Genomic DNA, 24,928 nt, shown 5'->3' with positions numbered 1-24,928 from the left:
GTATTTAATAGAGAAGGAACACCTACAACACTCTCCTGCTTCAAACTATTCAGGATTTGCTCACATCCCACCTGAGAGGTTCTAAATAACAGATTATGAGTCTCAAGTCTAAACAAATCTTTGGTTTCTGATTCAGTGAAACAAAAACAATAGGTGATAAATCCAAAACCCTGTATAGAGAAGATTGAAGGTAGAATCGCCTTTCTCCCAGAGCGGCTCCTTCCCATTTTCCCCTAACTCTGTGCTTCTCAGTTTGTGAATTCTCAGAACCCAATATTTGTCTTGAAATCAGGCATGCTGCTTCTCCGCCAGACACAGCTAGATTAAGGTATCAGATTGCTCTGATTTCTTTAGCCTTTAGAAAGATGTGATTCAGGCCAATTATCAACCATGAAAAAACAATTATGTTTAATGAAATACATATTATTAAACACCACACCTGTGTGTGAATAAAAGCTGTACTCACCCTGTTATTTTGCTAACTGGTCTGATAAGATGGCTGCAGGGTCTTAACAGAAATGGTGGGTAACATAAGAACTGGGACCTCTGCATCAGGTTTTACAAAGGGCCCTGAGTAGATAAACTAACTTTGCAGTTACAAAACCTGCATTTTAAGAAATAAGAATTTTAAAATAAAATACTAAATATTATATAATATTTAAGTAAAATATATAATATATTCTTATTGTAATAATCTTATTTAATATATTAAATAAGGCATATTGATAATATAATATGTGGTATTGATATTAACTAAGTCTAGGAAATAAGAATATTCTTAGTTAAAAAAAAGGAATATTCTTAGTTTACAAAGATAGTGTATTTTAAGTGCTCTAAAAACTTTATTCTTAGTTACATGCATTTACACTTATGAAGAACAGTTGGAATCCAGGGAGCAAGTACAGACAGTAGAAATGCTCACTTACAGATCAAAAGTTTTTCTTGATCTTTGACAATCCAGATAGCCTAGAAATACATCTTGAAAGGATTCTCTCAAATGCTTAAATTAAATACAAACTGTCAATTTATTATTTGATGTAGTGGAATCTCTCTAGAAATAGGGCATCTAGAACATGAGTATCTCTAGATTCAACATGTGTAGGTTATTATTTTCTTCAAGGAGCTGGAGGTAAAATGAGTGGGGCAAATCGTAAAGTTAGGGAAAGACCTGAAAAATGCCTTACTAATGCATTTAATTAATCCACGCAAAACGACTGTCTTTTTTTTTTTTAATTTTAGAGAGAGAACACACATGCGCAAGCAGGGAGAGGAGCAGAGGGAAGGGGAGAGGGAGGAGGAAAGAATCCCAAGGAGACTCTACCTTGAAGGTGGAGCCTGCACAGGGCTCTATCTCGCAGCGTTGAGATCTTGACCTGAGGAGGTACCAAGAGTTGGAGGCTTAATCTAAGACTGAACCACCCATGTGCCCCAGGACTGATCTTTTTTATAGAAAGAGTGTCGGAAGGTTTTGGTAGGTTAGTTTACATTCAGAGTGAGTACTGTGTAGGAATATATGGGCAGGAGGTTTCAAAATCCCATCGTGAAAGGTAATTTGCAGCCCTGAGGTAGAATAAACCAGTTCATACTTTGGAGTTCGTCTCAAATTCAACAATTTACTTTCAGTTGAAGTTGATTGTGTATGTCTATTACTGTAACATACACATTTTCTTTCCAATAATTGTAAATTCCCAACAGACATACAGTCACTAGTGACAACTAATAAATACTTGCTTTCTGATTCTTAGTAATGTCATATGATGGAAATGTCATGAAAGAGGATGAGGGGGTGCAGACAGCAGCTCTAGTTGTGGCCTCTAATTAACCATTTCTGACAATTGTCTTTCTCCATCATCCAGACACTCACGACTTATCCCATCACAACCCTGTGCAGTGCTCCCACTGTGTACCGGATGCTTGTGCAGAAAGATCTGAAAAGGTACTTGAGTGGAAACCTCCATTTGAAGCATAAACAAAAGCTGCAGTCCAGCATCACAGATCTCCCCCATTTCAGTGCAAGTTTCCTCAGTCTTGCCACTGTTCACATTTTTGGACCGAGTAATTCTGTATTGTTGGGGGCTGTCCTGTGTACTGCAGGATGTTGAGCAGCATACTACCCAGCCTCCACCTACTAGATGCCAGTAGAACCTCCCTGGTGACCATTAAAGATGTCTGCAGATATTGCCCAAATTGCCTCTCAGCTTCCCCTAGAAATAGCCTCTAAGGGGCAAATAAATGTTTTTTCAGGGAAAATCAGAACCCTACAGTCCAAGAACTAACCTCCCTCTACCCCAAAATATAACTGCATTTATACTGCCTTGAAGAGAAGTTAATGTAAGTCTTATGACTTGAGGATTGTAATCAAGTTATCCAAATCACCTGAACCCCTAGTGAACTTGCAATGTATATATACTTAACCAATATGAATTGACTGCATGAAAGAGAAAGGAAGAGAGAAACAATTTAAGTAGTGCAGCCTCACCTGTCCTCAGTCCCCCCAAGTATGGACACCCAGGAGAGAGAGTGCTGTGAAACAAAATAAAGCAGATCTGAAACCTCTCTTATCCTAGTCAGGGTGAACTCTTTTGTGGCCCTCAGTATGTGAGCATCTTTGTTTTCTTTAAGATTTATTTATTTATTTATTTATTTATTTATTTATTTATTTATTTGAGAGAGAGAGAGAGAGAAGGAGCGTGTGGTAGAGGGAGCAGAGGGAGGAGAGAGAAACTCAAGTATACTCTGCCCCCAGAGCATGGCATTCAACACAGGCTCAATCTCACAACCCCAAGATCCTGAGACCACAACCCTGAGTTCACAACCCTGAGATTACAACCTGAGCCAAAACTAAGAGTCAGATGCTCAACTAACTGTGCCACCTAGGCATCCCTCAAAATGTGAGCATCTTGCTCACATCTCAAGAGTAGTTTGAGGGCTTTCAAGGGTTACTTTGAATAGGCATAATTCCTGTCCTGCCCCTTGGAGACCTCAATGCATCAGAGCCCAGCTGTTTCAGATTTTCTCACTTGAGAAAGTGGGCAGCAAAGTAGTAAGGCCAGTAGTGAAAAGCTTAATCTCCAAAGTTAAACAAATGGGGCTGTACTGCTTACTACTAGTGAGACCTCAAACACTCAAGATGATCTAAGTAAGTATCCCTTAATTCTATCCATGAGAGAGGATTAAGAGCTGCCTCATGGGTTTCTGGTGAGAATTCAATGTAAGTGGCCCACTTGGGGAGACACTACACAAATATTAAGTGCAGAGTAGTCAACTCAGCCCTTCATGAGGCCTCTGGCAATTTCTTTAAGTTCTCCCAGCCTCAATGTCCTCATCTGTAAAATACGGACATGAGGATTATGAGAGTGCTCCTAAAGCCCTCACAGCACAGTAAATGCTCAATTAATGTTAGCTGTTTTTATCACTTGGTTCATAATAACTGCTTAAGATTATTATCAGCATTTTATCCTACTTTCTCCCCTCTAACAGCCTGCTAAAATGCAAGCTCTGTATAGAAACTTTTTTTTTAAGATTGTATTATTTATTCATGAGAGACACACAGAGAGAGAGGCAGAGAGGGAAGCAGGCTTCCCCCAGGGAGCCTGATGCAGGACTCCATCCCAGAACTCCAGGATCACGACGTGAGCTGAAGGCAGACACTCAACCACTGAGCCACCCAGGCGTCCCTGGAAATTTTACTTTAATCACTAACATGCCCCACATAATCTACAACCATGTCTGGCAAGATAGTAGGTGCTCAAAAATATTTGCTGAATGAACCTTCCTAACACTTGCCTTCTCTAACTCAGTTGCTTGTTGTTAGAACGTCCTAATAATTTTTTAATGAAGGCTACTCAGACTTCTTCCCCCCAAAGACCCCATGAGACTCTGTGTCTGCAGATATAAATTCAAGAAACTACAGCACTGCTTGACTGGAGGGGAGCCACTGAACCCAGAAGTGCTGGAACAGTGGAAGGTACAAACTGGGCTGGAGCTGTATGAAGGCTATGGACAGACAGAAGTGGTATGTTTAATGAGAAATGTTGAAATTTTAGCATATTGGGAGACTTTCAACTGCAGAATGAGCCCCTGAAGAGCCCTGTCGGTGCTCTAAATTTTTATGGAGTTTCCTAGAATACTTTACCTTGCCATTAACTACCAGAACCTCTGAATTGCCCAATTAGGCTTGGCTAGAGGGGAATTAGGATTATTCCCTGCAGTCTTTCTGTTTTCTCCCCATTCAGAAGTCTTAAAAGCTAGGTTGGAGAGAGTCAGAATCATGTGGCTCATCTTCTCAGCGGTACCGAGGACACCAGAGGAGCCCCAGTGGGGAATTTATCCCAAGATGGCACCACTAAATGGCACCCTTAGTCTAAAAGAGCAGTTTTCAAAGTATGGTCCAAAATCCAGCAGCATCAGTAGCATGCGGAAATTTGGTAGCAGTACAAATTCTCAGACATCCACACTAGCCGGAACTACTGAATCAGAAACTCTGGGATGGAGCCTGGCAATCTGTGCTTGAACAATGAATGTTCCAGATGATTCTGACATATACTCACATTTGAGAAGCACTGTTCTAAAATAATGTGTGTGTATATGTGTATATATATATACATATATATGACAAGCATGCCTGCCAAGAAAATCAGTCCAGTCAAAACTGACTCTTATGTTGTATTGTCATGATATAAATAGCTACAGAGAATGAATTTTTATATTCTTATATAAAACATGTTCTCTCAATAGGGAATAATTTGTGCCAATCAGAAAGGACAAGAAATTAAACCAGGCTCTATGGGGAAAGGAGTACTACCCTATGATGTCCAGGTGGGTAATATCTGTTTCAACAAAGAATGTTTTACAGTTTTCTGCTATTCAGTGTATAACTATTCATAACCTGTTTCCATTTTGTAAAAAGAAAATTTTAGGAACCTAAATTTTCTTTCATTCTAGATTATAGATGAAAATGGCAACGTCTTACCACCTGGCAAAGAAGGGGAAATTGCCCTCAGACTGAAGTCTACAAGGCCCTTCTGTTTCTTCTCTGAATATGTGGTACAAGAATGGAGAATGTGCTACTCATAAGTTAATAGAAAGGTGGTATTTAGACTTGGGTACAAATTTCATATCCACCATGTGTTGCTGTGTAACCTTCGGCAAGTCACAAAATCCAAGTCTATTTCATCAACTGTAAAATGGGGAGAATATCACCAATCTCCTATGGGTTGTAAAGATTAAATTCTATGTGTAAGAAACCAGTTGTCATGCTCGTCCCCAGAAAAGACAACTAGGCAAGCTGCGGAGAGCAGGGAGGGGGTGATATGGGACAGAAGAGGTGGAACTGGGATTTCCTTTTCATTATACTCTTGAACCTTTAGTATTCTACAGTAGGAACCACCTTTTAAATTTTTTTTTCTTTTTTAAGAATTTATTCATTTAACAGAGGGAGAGAGAGAGAACACAAGCAGGGGGAGTGGCAGGCAGAGGGAGAGGGAGAAGTAGGCTCTCCTATGAGCAGAGAGCCCATGGGGCTTGATCCCAGGATCCTGAGATCTGAGCCAAAGGCAGATGCTTAATGACTGAGCCACCCAGGTGCCCTAAAAAAAATTATATTCTTTTGGAAATAGTATGTGCAATGTACTAGTCACTGCATGGGTGCCATATCCCTTTTTCTATCCTAACCAAATTCACCCCCAAAGTCATCTTTGATTCCTAGGACAATCCAGAGAAAACTGCTGCCACAATAAGAGGAGATTTTTATGTCACTGGAGACAGAGGCATCATGGACAGTGATGGGTATTTCTGGTTTGTCAGCAGAACTGATGATGTCATCATATCTTCTGGGTTTGTATATTTGCCACTCTTACAGAGTAACAGATTGCCAGGGGAGATCTCCTATTTGAGTGATATAGTGATTAAGGGCTTCTTTTCCTCTTCTAGGTACCGTATTGGGCCATTTGAAGTAGAAAGTGCGCTAATTGAACACCCAGCAGTGGTTGAATCAGCTGTGGTCAGTAGTCCAGATCCAATCAGAGGAGAGGTAGAGTAAATGTCATTAAAGTAGCAATTTCATATTTTCCAATTCTATCCATTTGACCACTCTGGAGAGTGAATCAGGAGTAGTCATGTAATTCTTGTTTTGAAGCACATGTGACAAAAATGTATACTAGGCACTCAGCTTTACAAATGAGTTGTGTCCCAAGGGGGATGTATTAAGATTCTTTTAGTAGTGACAGAAACTCAACTCAAACTGACTTAAGTTTTAAAAAAAGCAATCTATTGGCTCACATGTAAGTGAGGTTTTCAGGTACAGCTACATCCAAGGATTCATGTCAAGTTAGCAAAACTCTGTCTTTCTTCATTTCCTGGCCGTTGTTCTTTAGGTTGGCTCCATTCAGGTAGGTTCTTCCTACTTGGTAGCAACCGACTCCAAATGTACACAGCATAACAACCAGTAAAGGAGACAGCTCCTTTTCTAACAGTTTCAAGCAATTCCCAGAATAACATTTGCCTATCTTAGATCACATATCTAACCAATGTGGTCCAGGGAATGGTATATGCTCACTAGCCAGACCTGGATCATATGCTGGTCATTGGAGGTAGAAGTTAGTCTCCCAGAGAGAGAAGTTAGGGTAATGCTCCATAGGAAAATTAGTGTACTATTACTAAAAGGGGCCATTAGGTGCTGCATAAGAAAAAGCAGATTTTACTGTGTGTATGACTGTCATGGAAATCAAACTACATTTTTTCACAGAAACGATGAAAATAGAAGGTGGTTGCTAGGTTCCCAAACAAGTCCCACAAGCCTACTTAGGACCTAATGAAAGGGAACTTTGGGGATGACAAGCCTTAGTTTTAGGAGGAAGCCATGTAGTATGGAAGGGAGACATTTCCTTTCCTCAAGGAAGTTTCTTACAGACTCAGCAAAATTTCAAAAACAGCTTGTATATCAGCATCCTTTCACATCTCCGTCTCTGATGCCATTTTTTTTTTTTTTTGTTAAGACTTTAGTTATTTGACAGAGAGAGAGAGAGAGAGAGAGAGCACAAGCCGAGGAGTGGCAGGCAGAGGGAGAGGGAGCAGCAGTCTCCCCACTGAGCACGGAGGCCAGTGTGAGGCTCTATACCAAGACCCCAGGATCATGACCTGAGCCAAAGACAGAGGTTTAACCAACTGAGCTACCCATGTGCCCTCTACGATGTCTTTTACATATCAGTGAGCCTCTGCAGTGACTCTATCGATCCCATACTCAAACCTCCTCACCACCTCCACAATGGATTCCATTCTTCAAAGCATTTTTTCCTGCCACCATATTCTCATTCTCTCAATATATTTGATTTCATCTGAACATTAGAAGTAAATACCAACTGGAATCAGTGTATGAATAATTGACAATTTAAATTATACTTAACTAATCTCAGTAATTATCTAATTGGTGGGTTTTGAATAGTATTCAGAAGAGAAGCAAAAAATATTTAGCAGAGAAGACTTTTCAGAGGTAGATGAATCCCTTCTGAGAGTTCATCTCGCAGCATACATATCCCTCCACCAAGCCTCCCCAAATCCCTTTCAAGCCATATTCTCTGGAACCATTTGTCTCCCTATTACATGCTTCTAACAGTGTAGGTTTGAAGTGGTCATCTGTAAATCAAGAACTGCCTGTATAATATTGGGACCCCGACTGAAATGTTAAATGCATGTGTGACATGTAAATAAAACTCAACTTTTAGCTTTATCGAAACACTGTTCTCCTCACACTCAAACCATTTATCTGGAATTAGATCTCAAAACCTGACTTGTATCCAAGCTCTTTTCAGAGGAGATCTCTGGATTTGCATCAAGCTGCTATTAACAAATAATTTTAAGTACCTGTGTTCAGCCTTGGTTCCAACTCTTGATGTGTCTGAAAAACAAACATCAATATAAGTGGACTTTTCTTCTGCAGGTAGTGAAAGCCTTTGTTGTTTTATCTGCACCCTTTAAATCATCCAACCCAGAGAAATTAACTCTTGAACTTCAGGATCATGTGAAAAAAACAACTGCACCTTACAAATATCCAAGAAAGGTAAGTATTTTTTGCCCAGAAGTGAAGTATGTTATCAAACAAGCTCTAAGCTATTAAGTACATAGATTTTATTAGCTTTTAACTTTAGGGTAGCTCATTATGTAAGTAGAAGACACCTATTTTAACTTGTTTAGCCCTAATAATTTTGCTTTAGAAAATTTATTTTAGGACACTTAATGTTTGATAAACTAGTTTTGATCAACTCTGCAACACTGAGTATCTACTTTATAAAGAAACTAATCAGTTTATCTTTATAAGACTAATCAGTCCCATTCCATGAGAAAAAAAAGTGGTGGAAAAATTTTAAAGACCATACCTGATTCAGCTATCATATGAGCCTCAAGCCATAATACTCTTCCAAATTCAAAGCACAAGCCTTTGTGACCAGCACAAAGCACAAGTGACCAAACTTAGGTTCAGAAAAAAGATATTATCCAAAGAAACTGTAAAATCTCTTCCAAAACCTTCAAGGAAGGTTTTGAGAATAATTTTACATAAAAACAGAGATGGTGGGCAGCCCCGGTGGCGCAGTGGTTTAGCGCCACCTGCAGCCCAGGGTGTGATCCTGGAGACCTGGGATCGAGTCCCATGTGGGGCTCCCTGCATGGAGTCTGCTTCTCCCTCTGCCTGTGTCTCTGCCTCTCTCTCTCTCTCTCTGAATAAATAAATCTTAAAAAAAAAAAAAAAAAAAAAAGTTTTAAAAACATAGAGATGGCATTGCAATTTCCTTTCTTCTCATCCTGGAATCTTGTTGATACTGATATGAGCATTCCATTTCAATTGGTATTTCAACCAAAAGGGTCATTAACTTCAGCCGAAGAACTAGCTACATTTTCTCCATTAAATTTACTAAATCAGTCACCAGTTGATTTTCAGAAATGTTGAGGACATTTTTAAATAGTGACATCTCAAGGGAGGGAAACAGATTTTACCATGAGCATGAAGGGAAAATTGTACTCAAAATTATCTCTCAAAGTCTCCTTCAGAAACTGTTGGACACAGGTCTTTAAAGCCCAAAACCCATGAATTAACTGGTTTCTCTGTGCATTTAGGGGTGGCCTCTGTTTCCCTGGGGTAGTAAAGGCCTAGGTCTAGTTGGAACTAGAAGGGAAACAATAGAGTAAAGGTATTATTATATTCTTCTGACAAAGCATATAGCCTTTGCACTAAAAACTCATGATGTAGCTCCAATGTCAACTGGACTGTATAAACACAAGAATTTTAATGAGCTTAAGCTAAAACAACCCCCAGACTCAAACTCGCCAGTTATACAAATGCTCTCCCTATTGTACTGACAACTGGGATTGTCAAATGGAATTGTGTCTCATAGTATGTTTCTCTGTTAATCAGGTGGAATTTGTTCCAGAACTCCCAAAGACAATCACTGGGAAAATCAAACGCCACGTTTTGAGAGACCAAGAATGGGGTCGGACATAGCCTGATAAGAAACTATGGCATTAAGTAGTCATAGGCTTGCTTTCTTTTATTCCTTGTTCCCTGATAATTTAGTGACTACTCTATTACAATGCTGAAGATTTTTTCTAGTTGAAAAACCCTATACTTTGTTCTGCACTTAATCAAAAATTAAATCAAAAAAGATCTAAAAATATTTGTGAAGAAAACAGTTATAATGACCAAAGTGACAAAGGCAACGATTTTAATGACTTCCAGGGTTTAAAATAGAAAATGATTACTTAGAAAAGCATAGTGGACAATGAATGTATCTTGTGCCTGATTAAGTCAAAATAAAGATTAGAACAATTATTCTAAGAAAAGTGTTCAAGATAGAATTTCTTCTGCTTAAAAAAGAAAAAATTTCTTCTGCTTAACATCTTATATTACTAGTTCTTCAAAGTGAATTAAAAGGGTGCCTAGGTGACTCAGTTGGTTAGGCACCTGACTCCTGATCTTGGCTTGAGTCTTAATCTGAGGATGGTGGGTTCCAGCCCCACTTTGGGCTCTATAAGCATGGAGCCTACTTAAAAAAAAAAAAGGGGGGAATTAAAATATTAATTTTAAAATAAGGAATATAAGTAATTCAAAAGCCAGAAAGTAAATTTAATTAAATACTGTATTACTGTATCTTTTAAGGATGTTTATTTTAGAGAGGGGGAGGGGCAGAAGGAGAGGGAGAAAGAATCCCAAGCGGACTCCCCACTGAGCAGAGAGCCCAACTAGGGGCTAGAGCTAATAACCCAGGCTGAAATCAAGAGTTGGACACTTAACCAGCTGAGCCACTCAGGTGCCCTAATACCTCCTTTTGAAGCAAGTTGACTGGAAAATATCTGAAGTTTGGATTACTTACAAATAATTAATCAAGAGCAATTACTAAAAGTTTTATATCATGTATATCATCAATGTACACAACTTTTGATATATAATTTGACATATAAGCATCAGTTATGAGATATCTATTATAAAGCAAGAGCTTTACTAAGAGGCAGGAAGAAAGAAAGCACAGAGCACCAATCTTCAGGGAACAAATTTATTTTGATTTTTCTGAAAATATCAGGAACTATGAAAAACAAGCGAAATATTTAGCCATACCAAAAGCAAAGTACAAGTAAAACAACATTTGGAAATGATAATCTTAAACAAACATGTTTCAAAAATACCAAGTTTAACACTCTTTCCTCCAGAGCAAATCCGTTTTACTAAATCACAACTCTAGAGTTTTTTAAATTGACATAACTTAAAAAATAAAAAATTAAAAGAAAGAAACCACTCCATTCCCACCCTGGAATCTTGTCATTTATAAAACATGCTTAACTGTCAATGACAATAAAGATGAGAAGCCTGAAAACACATCAATGAATGAATTCAGATTCCAACAGAACACAGTGCTTTACAGCTAGGGAAGGAAGAACACTTGTACTCAGGTCTTACCAAATACAAATAAATACAAGATTAAATACAAACTACTAAATCAAAATCTTTATGTAGAGTAGCAGCTTTCACAAAGTAAGGAATCTAGTTCCATAGAGTTGGATGTTCTACAAGCTTATGGCCGATTTTATTCCCACAGTCCCAGAGTCTTGAACTATCAAAATAAAATTATCTTTGTCTTGGAGCAAGTCTGATGAAGGCACCAAAGTCCTATCCTCCATGTTCATGCAAATGACACTACAATGCTCTTAACATCCTTTCAAGGTGACTTCAACCTATTAAGAGTATCTAAGTATCTAAAAAGATCTAGAAGGAAGTTAGAGCCTCATCTGCATTACCGAGGTCCAGTCTCTAGTCTTTGCCCCTCCCCAATCCTTCCAGTCTGGACCACTAGTTTAGGAGGATAAAAATACATTCCCATATTCCCTAACCATTAAAAAAACACAGATATTGGTGCAGGAAGACTCAACATTTATAATACTTCTGAACTTTTTAAAACTTAATAAACCCATCTCTCAAAGTAAATTTCACAGCCTCTTAATATTTATTCTCAATCTGGACTTAGTATGCAGCTCTCTTTGGTGTCCGTCTTTTCCAACATTTTTCAGAAGTTTACCTTGGAGGAAATCTTGAAAAAAACTTCCAAATTAAGGGAACTCTCATGGCATGCAAGTGTGAGCACTAAGTTAAGGATACTCTTATTTCACAGAAACCCAGAACTATCAGACTATGACTTAGAGTTATTTCTATTCTCCCAGAGAAAATCTTAAACTGAAATTCAGAGAAGAGGTTCCTCAACCAGTCATAAACCAGTTTTAGGAAAAGGAGGGGTAATGCTATTTAATTTGGTTTTGTAGTTCTTCATGGAGAGTTTTAGTTAAGACTGCAGACTTATTGCTATCTTTTCTTCATTCTCAAGCCCAAGTGGCTATGGAAACATTTCAAGAGTTCCTTTGGCAAAGTGATAGTTCCAAAGAGTCTGTGTCTTTTTAATCTGAGAACCTTATTACTTTCAAGAAAACAATTTTCTCCAGAACCTTGAAGAAACTGGTCTCATTGGTTCATGTGATGAAAAATGTCTACTAAATAGACTAGTTTCTGTAGCCATCTTTCATCTCCAAAGCACTCAGCAAAATCTGGCCAGTATTTCCTTGTGTGTATTCTGGCAATTCACCTTTCAACTCAAATATCCTGTTGAGAACTCTTCCTCTGACAAGCCACTGAATTTCTGTATGATGATTTATGTGCTCCTTGTTCAGACTTTAGTTTTGTTTTTAAACATTCTTGCATACATGGGTCTTTAATAAAGTTAACAATTTCTACAGCATTATCCAGAACTTTCTTCACTTCATCTCCTTTTATATACCAGCACCTCTCTGTGAAGAAAGTAGTGTGCTGTAACATCAACATCAGGATTTTCTTTTACCAAAATAAGGCAAAACTTGTCATGGAGGCAACCATGAGCACCAGGACTATACATGACAGACCTTCAGTCCTCAGATATGAAAACCCGTGAAATTTATATTGCCTTTTGTTTTGAGAGGCTCCTCACAGAAAAAGCATTCTTGAATTTTAATCTTACCAAGGCTACAGTATGGCAAAGATTCATGAAATCTGCTGACTCATCAATCCAGATTGAGAAGCTGCTGCTTTTCAGGTTCTTGTACAGCTTCCTGCTCTAGCATTTAAGGTTGTTGGTATTAGTCTCACCAACTATGTGAGTTTTTCTTTTCGGAGTGTAATTGCTGCTACTAAATAATTTGCTTCCTAAACCTTTTACTGAATGTGATTTTCTTGTTTAAGATTTTATTTTTAAGTAATCTCTACACCCCATATGGGGCTTAGACCTACAACCCCAAGATCAACAGTCTCATGCTGTACAGACTGAGCAAACCAGGTGCCCCTGAGTGTGATTTTTTTAAACAAAATTTATTATTTTGATATTACATGATGTCATTTTAAATAATGAACATCTTTATCATCAAATGGTTATGATTTATAGTTCCAACTGCTGGAGCAAATACTAGGTTTATAAGTTCCATTCCACAGACAATGTATAATGCAAGAGAATAGCTTGGATTTCAATATAAAGAATTTGTCTCTTGTTGCACTGGCATCCTGAAGAAACTCAGAAGACTATAACTCTTTAACACTAACCTTATCAGAAATGCCTGTAGTTCTATGCCTAGAATGGTCCTCTTCTACCTCACCCATGCCTTCAAAAATTGCAGCACTAAATCATCAGAGATGTTTGTGACATGTTAATAAAACATAAAAACTGGCATAGTAACAAAGTAAGAGAATCACACACACAAAAAGAAAAACTTCACAAAAACAGTTCACTTCTAAACCTCTAAGACCTTTGTTTTTGCTATGTTTGCAACAAAGTGGGAGGGGGTAGCTGAACTGCAACACATAAAAATTCCTTCCTTGGAATGAAAATTCCCCATGAAACTCTCTTTTACAGAGTTAGTTTGTTCCCATAAGTCAGGTGGCAGCGCAGCTGGGGAGGCTGGGGAGGTTAATCAAGAGGGAGAGGCCAACATTATCTTTCTTCCACCCTCCCCCTCCATGTAAGTGTTCATCATTTATCCACAGCTTCTCCCAGCGCAACCAAGTGTACATCGGCCTAATTGCACACTGGCATATGGGGATGAAAAGATCTCCAACAGAATTATTAACGGAACTGCTCAATCACTGTTCACTACTGTGAGCTCAGCATTATATAGTGCACAGAGATAAAAAAACAATATACTGTCAGTCACAATTTTATATGGAATCCTAGCATTATCTCACCGAACGCCATCTGAGAAACCCACCGGCAACATCAAATGAATTATTTTTCCTCTGAGAGGTCATTTTCATTTGACTCCGATCTTTCTGTGACTTGACTTTCAAGTTCAGGTTTAGCTCCTCCCTCATTCACCACCTGTATCTCAGATCTTGGTTTTGTCTGCCCCAGGTCCTCATTATTTTCGGGTACCACTTGCTGGTTTTTTCCTTCTGCTGGGTCATTTTCATTTGATTTGTCACCAGATTCCAATTTAGCTTCTTTCCCATTTCCTGCTTGTGCTGGCTGCTTTGGGTTAAGTTGTGATGGGTCCTTAGCACTCTTCACCACCTCCTGGAGATTATACTTTCTGAACAACATATAATCTTTCACAACACTCAGGCAACAGACAGCTTTAATGATTTCTACTACCACCGTGTATTGTGGATTGGAAAGATCCACTTTATTTTCCGAATTGAGGCTGCCTACTATTCCTGTAACAAAGAGTAAGAAACATTTAGAGGGAGAAGTATATCATAAGCTCAACAGATACAAACAGAGTCCTTCATCTTTTCATTTGGGACTTGTTAAGCCAGTATATATACTCGTCTACTCTTCTACATGGACTTCAATCAAATTCTGTGAACTCTGGGGCACCTGGGTGGCTCAATCATTTAAGTGTCTGCCTTCAGCTCAGGTCATGATCTCAGGGTCCTAGCATGGAGCCCCATGTCAGGCTCCCTACTCAATGGGGAACCTGCTTGTCTCCTTCTCCACCCACCTCACCCGCTCATATGCACTTTCTATCTCCCAAATAAATAAATCTTAAAAAACAAAACAAAACAAAACTCTGTGAACCCTTTCAATAAATACAAATGAAATCCTGAGACATTTATTTATTTATAAATTTATTTTTTTATTGGTGTTCAATTTGCCAACATATAGAGTAACACCCAGTGCTCATCCTGTCAAGTGCCCACCTCAGTGCCCATCACCCAGTCACCCCCACCCTCCGCCCACCTCTCCTTCCACCACCCATAGTTCGTTTCCCAGAGTTAGGAGTCCTGAGACATTTAATCAGAGTACTTTTTTCCCAAAAAATTCAATCTTGATTTGGAAGATTTCATTTCTACCTACCCTAGAGTCTCATATCCAATATACTGAAATCTGTTAGGTTTGATATTATTTTAAGGTTTTGTTTTTTTTTAAATAATCTCTGCCCCCAACATGGGCTTGAACTCACAATGAGATCAAGAGTCACATGCTCTATTGGATAAGCCAGCCAAGCACCTCTATTTTGAGGACATTTTAAAATACTTCTTTTATACCCAAAAATATAAGCCTTAAATTGTAAAAAAAAAAAAAAAAGAAAGAAAGAAAGAAAAGAAAAAAGAAACAAACTCAAGAGCAAGTATTTAGAATTGCATACTAATATAAATCACTAAGAGAAACATACCTGCCAATTCTTTGATAACTTCTTCTCTATTCATGTGACTATTATTTCGAGATTTATATACAATCTGAAATGTCCCTTTGTTTGGAGCTTTAAACCAGGGTTCCAAAAATGTTTCTGCATATTTTTTCATATCTTCTAAGAAAGCCTTGCACGTGCCTGAAATAGGTAACATACGTAGAATAACTCGAGTCTTCTTCTTCTTGGTTTGGTACATATCCTGGAGAATATGATGTACCAATTTCTCAGGTTCTAAAGGAAAAAAGAAAAAAATTCAGCAACAAGTAAATTAAGCAAACAAGTAAATTAAAAATATAAATTCTCGGACGGTTTAGAACCTCCTCAAACTCTTTAAAATGAATTTTCATTGGCAGTGACCTACGTATAGTAGAAGAAATCAGCATAATAAATGTTAGTAAGTCTAATCCAACTTTTTTTCAACTTTCTTCACTGCCTGTAATGAATATTACTATATCTAATATGGTCACTCTTCAGCATGATTACTGCTTTCACTAAAAACAATTGTTCATGAGGACACTTGAGTTAGCATTTTTGTGATGTCTCATTTGTCCAACACCACCATACTATTTTCCTACAAAAACAGCAACTACAAACATAACATTATTAAACAGTACACTTTTTTTTTTTACAAAAATAAAACAAATTTGCAAGTCACTTTAAAAGATTTAATTCATCCATCAGTTAAGTTTGCATAAAAATCTAGATCCCAGAACTCAGAGGAGCCCTAAAACCATGATCATGATGTGGTCCTTAGGCCATCCTCACTATCTACAAGTCTGTTTGGAGCTACTCAGTATTTTCAATATTTTTAAGCTAGTTAACTGGGGATGCCTGGATGGCTCAGCAGTTGAGCATCTGCCTTTGGCTCAGGATGTGATCCCAGAGTCCCAAGATCAAGTCCCACATCAGGTTTCCTGCATGGAGCCTGCGTCTCTCTCTGCCTATGTCTCTCTGCCTCTCTGTCTGTGTATCTTTCATAAATAAATAAAATATTTTAAAAATAAATAAATTAGTTAACTGTATTAAAAAATCTAGGAGCTTCTCCAGATTTCCCACTTCTTTTGAAAAATCAGGAGATCTGGCCCTATAGGACTACATTCCAGATGGCTGGAGCCATTCCAAATTGGCTGGCACTGAAGAGCAGCTGCTCCTCTTAGACAGAATATGTACTCTTCACCTAAAGAAACATACAAAGAAAGAGGCAAAGCCAGGTTTCCACTCCTAAGCCAATGTGATGTTTAGCACCCCATTCTACCTTTCCATATGCCTAGTGCTAGAACAGTGTGGAAAAGATCAATCAAATGATTAACTGAGCCATAACCATGAAGCCATTTTGTAGGCAGTGTTCTGCGGCAAGGGGAGGTCCAGGTATTATAGGCTCAATAATCTTAAGGCTTACTATTCAGACACACCTATCCCAAGTGTCCTGATGAAGACTACATTATTTGCTCCACTCTCCACTGACTGGAATCTTCTTAGCTTCATCTCTGTAGAGGCTTTAATGTCACCAACTTCTTTCCTCAAGGCAGCCTCCACATCATCATCTTCTCCCTCACTTCCAGAGGGCTGTTGATCTTTGTCCATAAACTGCATGAAACAAATGAGCAGAAATGCAAAAACAGCTCATATTAAAAGCTATAATTAATGATGTGAAATGTCTAGTAGCAGATGGATCAATACTGAACATAGGCTTTTTATTAAGAAACTGATACATGGCTCCCTACAAAATGTGGAGGAAAAAGGGAGTTCCCTCAGACTGGGGCACATAAAACTTGAAAATCCTTTCAAAAGTACCTTAACATTCTAGAACACTGGGTAATGTGCTCAACCAGATGAATTAATTCAAGATAGACCTTAATCCCATCAGAGATATCTTTGGGCCTAATAAGACAGCCTTCTTTTGGTGAGATTATAATGAAGGAGCAGAGGGCAAGGTGAGAGCCCAAGCTGACGCCCCGCAACCACCCCCTACAGGTGGGATATGTAGGACATTCCTCAGGCACTCTGGCTGCCCTAAAGTTAAGGGAAGGAAAAACAAATGGCTAATAGAGATGAGAGTTCTGCAAGACAAGAGTTTCCCTCAGTTTACAAATGTCTTCGTTAACTCAGGGGTGGGGGGGGGGGCATTCTTATCAAAAATCTAACTTCCAGAAGGAAACTCCCAACCAACATACTATTATTGCTGTACTAGAGGGAAAAACAACCCTAACTTGACAATGACAAGGTCTCTATCTATCTTGTAGGTCTTCTTTAGCATAAAAAAAATTCTTTTGAAAACCTCTCTTTTCCTTTACCTCCCCCAACTTCCAAGTATATAGTCAGTCACCCCTCATAACTATGGTGCAGCAGCTGTTTCTGCCAGTGGGCCCTGTCTTCGTGCTTTAATAAAACCACCTTTTTGCACCAAAATCTCAAGAATTCTTCCTTCTCCCTCAGCTTGGATCTTACCTACATTCAAATACTACATCAATTAGACCAAACAGTTATGGCATTAAAAAACAACAACAACCCTTACTTCTATTTTACTAAGGAACAGGGAACAGAAATAGTCGAGAATTTGCTCAAGGTACCAGTGTGGACAGGACACTCCTCGCCCAGTTCTCAGCCCCACCATTATTAGTATGCCAGTCAGGTGCTAATAATAATTATACATATTTAAGGACCTTTACTATATACCAGGCTGTATTTTATATGCATAAGCCACTGTTTTTAGTCAACATTCTAAGATACACTTTCATTTTTCCTTTTTTATTTAGCTCAGTATAATTAAATAATATGCCCGGGGCCCAAGCCTTAGAACTAGTAAATAAATACATTTTGAATCCAAATCCCCAAATCATCCTTCCCCTTTTAATTCGTTGAGGTGTTTGTGTATGTATTAGTCCAGATCCTAAGCCAAGAATAAAATGATTTCCAAAGTGTGTTGCGAAAATTTGTATGCGTACAAAACTTTCTACTTTTTATTTTTTTTAAGATTTTATTTATGCATTCATGAGAGAGAGAGAGAGAGAGAGAGAGAGAAAGGCAGAGACACAGGCAGAGGGAGAAGCAGGCTCCATGCCGGGAGCCCGACGTGGGACTCGATCCAGGGTCTCCAGGATCACGCCCTGCGCTGAAGGCAGGAGCTAAACCCCTGAGCCACCCAGGGACCCCCCCCAAAACTTTACTTTTTAATTGCATTTACACACGCATTTGAAAAAATAACTAATACTGGTACTAAACTCACGATTTCAGAGACAAGGCTTAGGAGAAACATATGATAACCGTGGCGTAAAAGTCGTGGTAAGAGATGCAAAAACTAGGAGGACAAATTAAGTTCCCCGTATGAATGTGGACCGTTTACTTAACTTGCTTGAGCTTCAGTGTCCTCGTGAACATTAATTACTTCACAAGTGTACTGGAAGCAGTAAACGTTTGAGAGCTTCAGAAACACAACACGCGGACCGCGGAAGCAATCTATAAATAGGAGCCACTGTGACTACTAATGGGGAGGGAAAAAAAAAAACCCAAAAACCCAAAGGTGCAGGTTTTTCAAGCCCACGACCCGGCAGGGGTCTGCAACCCAGACAAGGCAAAGAGGCGGCAACGCAGACGAGGCCACGCCCTTGGCTAGCTCCCCCACAAAACTCGCGCACGCGCTCGGAGCAGCCGGCCTTTCGAGCATTGCCTCGTCCCTCCAAGGCCGCTTGCACGCTACGGGGCCCGTACCTTTTCGGGCCCATACATGTCGTCGCCGTATTCATTGAGCAGGCTGTAGGCCTCCTCCACGCACTTGCGCTCGTTCATGTTGCAGGTAATGAGAATGCCCTGTAGCCCGGGTTCCAGCTGCCGGGGCCCGCCGCCGTCGCAGCGCCGAGCCCGCTTGGCCTGCACATACTGAGCTTTGCCTTTGCGCTTTCCGCCGCTAGACTGAGGAGGCTGCTGGACGGGGGTCGCCATGGCGCGCGAGCCGAGGCTAGCGAGAAACGTGTTTCTCCTCAGCTCCGGGCTTCCTCACTTCTGCGGGCGCGGGCTGGTTACGTCGTGTGCGCGCCACGGCCTCCCGTAGCCCCGCCCCCAAGTTTCTTTCGGTGCTGCGCCGGGTCCTAGCGCCGGGTCCTAGCGCCGGGTCCTAGCGCCGGTCCGAAGCAGGCTGTGGAGAAGTAGTCCTACTGCTCACCCGCGCAAGGGTGCTCGGACTTCCTGGGAAAGCCGCTTTCCGGGAGAGCTGGTCTGTAAACTTACACGATGGCTTCCAACTGGATGTAGACCGCGCTTGCGAAGAACCGTTTCATTTACCATTCATATTCATTGATTTATTCAGTTAATAAATATTAAGTACCTGAATGCTAGTGATGGACCTAAGTACTGAGGTTGGCAAAGCAAGACACACTTCACATACATCTTGCCCTTATAGGCCAAGGTTTCGTAGAAGTCACTGGGGCCTTCCAAACCATCCTACTTATTTTTTGGTCCTGGTGAAATGTGCATAATCAAGAGACTTTATACTCCTGTTGAGGAACCCTCAGAGGTACATAGAACACAGAGTATACAGAACTCATAAGTCTCAGAGACTTGATTATCAGCATGAGAAATATAAAGTACGAGGAAACCTGAACACCCTTTTTAAAAAAAAATATTTTATTTGTTTGACAAATAGCACACACAGGCATGAGGAGTGGCAGGCAGAGAAAGAGGGAGAAGCAGACTGGGAGCTGGAGGTGAGGCTGGATCCCAGGGTCCTGGGATCATGACCTGAGCTGAAGACAGATGCTTCACTACTTAACCACCACCCAAGGGCCTCTTGGACATACTTCTTAGCATTAAATTGTCACTATGGGAACATTTTAATTTGCAACGTATTTTTATATTCATACTCAAGATATTGTCCCTTTCCATTTCTTTCCACACTTTTGACGCTGATGTCCTAACAAGTGACGTTTTGGTGAATTATTGTTTCAGGTGCACTTGGTTTGGATAGGAAATCACATCCTCACTTCTTGAACAAAATCGTGGAGAGCCCAAAGAGGGTTTGTCCTTTTTGGCTCCAGGAAGAATCAGCTAATCCAGTGACCCAAAAATGTGGAGTGGGTGGTAGTAGAAAGTCAGGAATAAAAAAAACCTCTTAGTTATTGTAAGGCCTGCATCTCTCAGATTGACATTCTTGTGACTCCCATGACAAAGTCATGCTGATATGAAATAGTAGTCTAGAAATCCATATACATATAAAATAATTTTTGCTGATAGGAAAGGATTCTTCTTTTCTTCAATGAAATATCCCTTGCTATTTTCTTCATGTCTGGCCCCCAAATGTTTAAGAATGCAGTCATTAGTCTAGATAGGTAAGCAATCCCTTCATAGTTAACATCATAATATTCCACATACCCTAAAGTCCAGAATCCAACTCCTTATATAAGTTCATGTAATTAAAAGTCAACTTGAACTTTATGAATCCCTTGTGTTGGTGTTCCACCTTTGACGGTGTATTATTTTGGTGAGCAAATGCAGGAGTACTGTGCATTTTATTGATGGAGATGTTTCAATCTCACATTTGGAGATTTAATTATTATGTATGAACCAACAAAACTAAGAAGAGGAAAAGTAATTAGCCTGATGTTGAACTTCATGGTTAATTGGGTTTTTTTCTTCACTATATGTATATGTAAATACATATGTATGTGTATGTGTATAGTTGTATATATATACATTATATATGTATATGTAAATGTATATGTATGTGTATGTGTATAGTTGTATATATATACATGTATGTATATATGTGTGTTGTGTATATATATTCCTCACATAACCTTATCTTCCCTTAGGTTCTTTTGCTTAAATTACTAATATTAATACTAGCATTCCTGATTAGTACTAGGTATTAACTGTCCTATTCCACACTGCAGTGTAGGACAAATGGAAAATATTAATTTCCCTTTCAGGGTGCCTCCTTCTGGCCAAATATGGAAGTGATTTCATAAGAAATGGAATCCTTGAGGAAGTATTTTCCACTATGTCTTTATTTACTACTATTATTCTAGGGGATGGAGGCAGAGAAATAATGAGATTCTATCACCAAGAGGGGAAGACTGGGATAGAACATATACAATGACTACCTATGATTACTTCCTCTTTAGTTTTTGTCTACGTATGGTTGACACTTATGGTTTTTGTTTGCTCAATAAGTGAACCCCCTTCCTTGGGGAGGAGGTGGAATCCATCATTGGATGAGTCTGAGTGGAAGCAGGTCCCACCTTGCATTGTGGAAGCTTGAAATGTCAGGTATCCCTTCTTCCCACCCTATAATGTGAGCACATCACCTCAACTTCATCAACTGGATGCTTCTGTCTGGGACTGATAATTGGAAGCAAATGTGTAAAAGGGCAGTGCCTATTTAGAATTCATCCCACCAATGCAGCGGCATCGCAAATCCAGTATCAGCAGCATTGCAGCCACTCCAGAAGTGGTGGCAGTGCCAGACTTTCCAGAACATTGGTCTAGTTCCAGCCTCCTAGCTCCCCTAGCCATCCTTGGCACCTGTTCCTTTGGCCTTCCCTATAATCCTGTCAGCTTCCCAAAGCCTTCTATTAAGTACTTTTTGAGCCTAAGTTTGCCAGAATATGCTTCGATATTCTTAAAACCAAGAATGTTGGCTTCCGTATTTCACACTGCTTTCTCTGAGGTCTTTTTATCTGTAAATCCAGCGACTTCAGCAACTGCTCCGCATACTCACCCCCAACTACTCCTCAGGCACAGAGTTGCTGCCAGATTTGAGTTTGTACAAATCATAAAAGAGGTAATCTGATACTGCACAAGGGGCACTGAAATAATAGTCAGTAATCCTTGTTCTAATCCCGGATCTACCACTATTTCCAAAAATTTTGTCGTCATCTTATTTCTTGCTTCCACCTATATAATTAGCACAGCCTTTACTTTTCAGAATCAAGATTGAATAGCATAGATTTCTGGAGGTCCTCAGTTGGTTATGAAGAACAGTTTTATTATGCTGTGTCTAGAGACACAGAGCTGAATGAAACTCATTTTTATTTTTCTTTTCATCTTCAGCACCTAGCATAGCTCCTTAGAACATAGTAGATACTAAAAAAAATGCTACTGAATATTTGAACTCAACCCCAAAAAATGTTCAATAAAGGAAAAAGGTTAAGACTTGTGCTATTAAGAAGGAAAGTATACTAAATCCAGATCCCATTAAGCCCCACCAGAGGAGCTAGAAAAGAACCTAGGAATTAAGAGAGATCTCCCTGGCAATGCTGGAAACACATTTGTGTAAAGTTTCTATTCATGTGAACTTTCACCTCTTTAGGTTACCAGTCATGGTCAGTAGTCTGGTGTCTATCATTGGGCGCCAAAGGTTCTATGATGTGGCTTATAAAACTCCCTTCTGGCTCCTATATACCAAATGTTGTTGGTTGTTTTAAGAAAAGGAATTTTGGCATTAGAGAAAGATCCCTTGACACCCTGTGCAGTAGATGATGTGGATGTGGAATACTCTGGGGAATTAACCTATCTGCTCCACATTTTCATGTGGTCTTCAGCCCAGCAAGGTAGGAATGGTGTAAGACATTTTTTTAAAAAGATTTTATTTATTTGACAGAGAGAGAGAGAGCACAAGCAGGGGGAGCAGAAGAAGGAGAGGGAGAAGCAGGCTCTCTGCTGAGCAGGGAGCCCAATGCGGGGCTCCATCCCAGGACATTGGGATCTGAAGGCAGCAGCTTAACCGACAGCCACCCAGGCACCCAAAGACATTCTAAATTCTCTTTCCCTTTCTCTTTCTAAACTTCAAAGTTACTGCCATATAGCTTCTACTTGTTTGTTGAGGACAGAATCCATCCTGGACCCAAACACAGAAAGCACTAATAGATTTTGCTCCTGTTCTGACTACACTATCCATCCAGCATATCCTGCTTTATTCTTTTGATAACCCGCATTTTCAGGAGATAGATGTCTTGACACTGAACCCCGGTCACCTGCTGACATGATTTCTCTACACCTCCCACCTTCAGAGTTGGTACATGTGTATGATGAAGAGCTCAAATTCTAAAGCCAAACCAGGTTCAAAGCCCAGTTCTGCCATGTTCTGGCTGTGGGACTTCAAGCAAGTTATAAGCCAAATTTCCTCATTAGTTAAAAATTTAAAAACATTTTTAATAAAATTGTTTTAATTTTTAATTATTAAAAATAATTTATTTTTTATGTGTCTATTCCAAAGAGAGGGAGAGAGAGAGAGAGAGGAGGGGTAGAGGGAGAGAATCTCCATCAGACCAACTCCATGCTGACTGTGGAGTCCGACATGGGGCTCCATCTCATGAGCCTGAGATCATGACCTGAGCCAAAACCAAGAACCAGATGCTAAACCAACAGAGCCACCCAGATACCCACCCCCTTTAAATGGAGGTAAATAATAAAATAGCCATTTTCTGGGTTACTGGGAAAACTCATTAAGATCATGCATGACAGTTTCAGTCAATATGGACTTAAAAACAGCTGGTTTAGGGCTCAGTTGTGACTCATTGAAGTCTAGTATTTTTGGTATTAGTATCCATTCTCCCACTCAATCCCCTGATTTGTCCCCTTACATCAATGTGTCACTTATGGAAAGCTAAATTTAATCATTTTAGGAAGGAGGCCAGAAGGGAAATAAATTTTTAAAATAATATAATTTGAAGTCAAACAGGATAAAATACATAACACCTGCCTGCCCTTACCTCTGCCAACTGGTTCCTCCCTCCCACTTAATGGGATGACATTCCACACCTTTCCCTGGCTCTGTGCCCACAGACCTTGAGTCACACATGTGCTTTCATCACATCCACAAGTTGCACAGGAAATATGCCCAATAGCCTGAGCCCCAGTTTGGAGCCTGCCTTTGAAGCAACGTGAACTTGGGTCTATCCCTGGGGAAGCCACATTTGATCTGGCTCTTTGTTCCTACCTGCATCTTTGCTTAGCCCTGCTCAGCATCCTAAACTCCTGATCCCAGCCTCCCTCAATGTGCTTCATCCCACCACTGCTGGAGTCTAATTTTCACAGCTTCTCTAAGGACAACTCAGCATTTTATGGACATATGTTCTTGAGGGCAAAAGTGAATAAATCTCTTTCCCTCCAATCTGTTTCTCTAAATTTATACTCAACACATACATGAGTCTTCCTCCTTAAAACTTTTCCTGAGGTTTCATGGGAACCTCCTTCCTACTTCTCTGAGATTTGGTTAAATAGTCTATGCTTAAATTTAATTGTTTTACTATTTAGTTCTACTTTGACCACTTCTAGATCCTCCTCCTGCTCCTCTTACTTCTACTTTAGTCAGTGCTCCTAAGGATGAATCCCTAATGGTGGAATCTCAGACTGTTCAATAAGTTAAAAATACATCCATTTGAAATTGAAATCATCTATGAACTGCATACTCCACCATGTCATAACAAATAGCACGGGATAAACTACTAATGAAGAAGTATAAATTTCAGAGTAGGTACAGTACATGTTTAAGAGTCCAGGATGATGGAGGTTTAAGGGATCTTTCAACACAGATGAGGCCTAAATAAGAATCTACATGAGTAGTCAGGTTGAATAATTTATATTTAAATTAAAAATTGGAGAGAAGTCAATGAGAATACAGCATTCAATGTACAGATGAACAGAGAAACAAATTGATTAAGAACATACATTGAGGGACACTGGGTGGCTCAGTGATTGAGCATCTGCCTTCCACTCAGGAAGGATCCCTGGGATCCTGGGATTGAGT

The 24,928-nt window shown here is 39.6% G+C and overlaps 2 protein-coding genes across 2 annotated transcripts in view; one reads left to right on the top strand and one right to left on the bottom strand.

Moving 5' to 3' along the window:
- LOC121487415 (acyl-coenzyme A synthetase ACSM4, mitochondrial) overlaps positions 1 to 9,826 on the top strand; it is a 29,252-nt gene extending 19,426 nt beyond the window's left edge. The window contains exons 7-14 of the mRNA XM_041749108.1: positions 1,857 to 1,936; positions 3,892 to 4,015; positions 4,738 to 4,818; positions 4,945 to 5,046; positions 5,708 to 5,835; positions 5,932 to 6,031; positions 7,937 to 8,056; positions 9,407 to 9,826. Coding sequence (XP_041605042.1) covers positions 1,857 to 1,936; positions 3,892 to 4,015; positions 4,738 to 4,818; positions 4,945 to 5,046; positions 5,708 to 5,835; positions 5,932 to 6,031; positions 7,937 to 8,056; positions 9,407 to 9,493 — 822 coding nt within the window. The 3' untranslated portion in view covers positions 9,494 to 9,826. The remainder of the gene's footprint in view (positions 1 to 1,856; positions 1,937 to 3,891; positions 4,016 to 4,737; positions 4,819 to 4,944; positions 5,047 to 5,707; positions 5,836 to 5,931; positions 6,032 to 7,936; positions 8,057 to 9,406) is intronic.
- A 701-nt stretch (positions 9,827 to 10,527) lies between these two features.
- Positions 10,528 to 19,223, bottom strand: THUMPD1 (THUMP domain containing 1). Its single transcript, XM_041749109.1, has 4 exons — positions 18,895 to 19,223; positions 16,599 to 16,773; positions 15,169 to 15,417; positions 10,528 to 14,206 (listed from the first exon to the last, which is right to left on the bottom strand). Exons 1-4 carry the CDS (start codon positions 19,123 to 19,125, stop codon positions 13,779 to 13,781), a joined length of 1,083 nt encoding a protein of 360 aa, XP_041605043.1. The 5' UTR covers positions 19,126 to 19,223; the 3' UTR covers positions 10,528 to 13,778.
- Positions 19,224 to 24,928: the final 5,705 nt, after the last annotated feature.

Source organism: Vulpes lagopus, chromosome 3 (genome assembly GCF_018345385.1).
Source record: "Vulpes lagopus strain Blue_001 chromosome 3, ASM1834538v1, whole genome shotgun sequence".
In the NCBI taxonomy this organism is placed as follows: Eukaryota; Metazoa; Chordata; class Mammalia; order Carnivora; family Canidae; genus Vulpes; species Vulpes lagopus.
This window is presented reverse-complemented; position numbering and strand designations above follow the sequence as displayed.

Coding starts and splice junctions, on each gene's coding strand:
- THUMPD1 (XM_041749109.1), bottom strand. CDS start 19,125: ATGGCGACCCCCGTCCAGCAGCCTCCTCAGTCTAGCGGCGGAAAGCGC. Junction 15,418..16,598: donor CATCAGGACACTTGGGATAG/GTGTGTCTGAAT, acceptor TTTTTCCTTTAG/AACCTGAGAAATTGGTACAT. Junction 14,207..15,168: donor AGTTATCAAAGAATTGGCAG/GTATGTTTCTCT, acceptor TCTTTGTTACAG/GAATAGTAGGCAGCCTCAAT.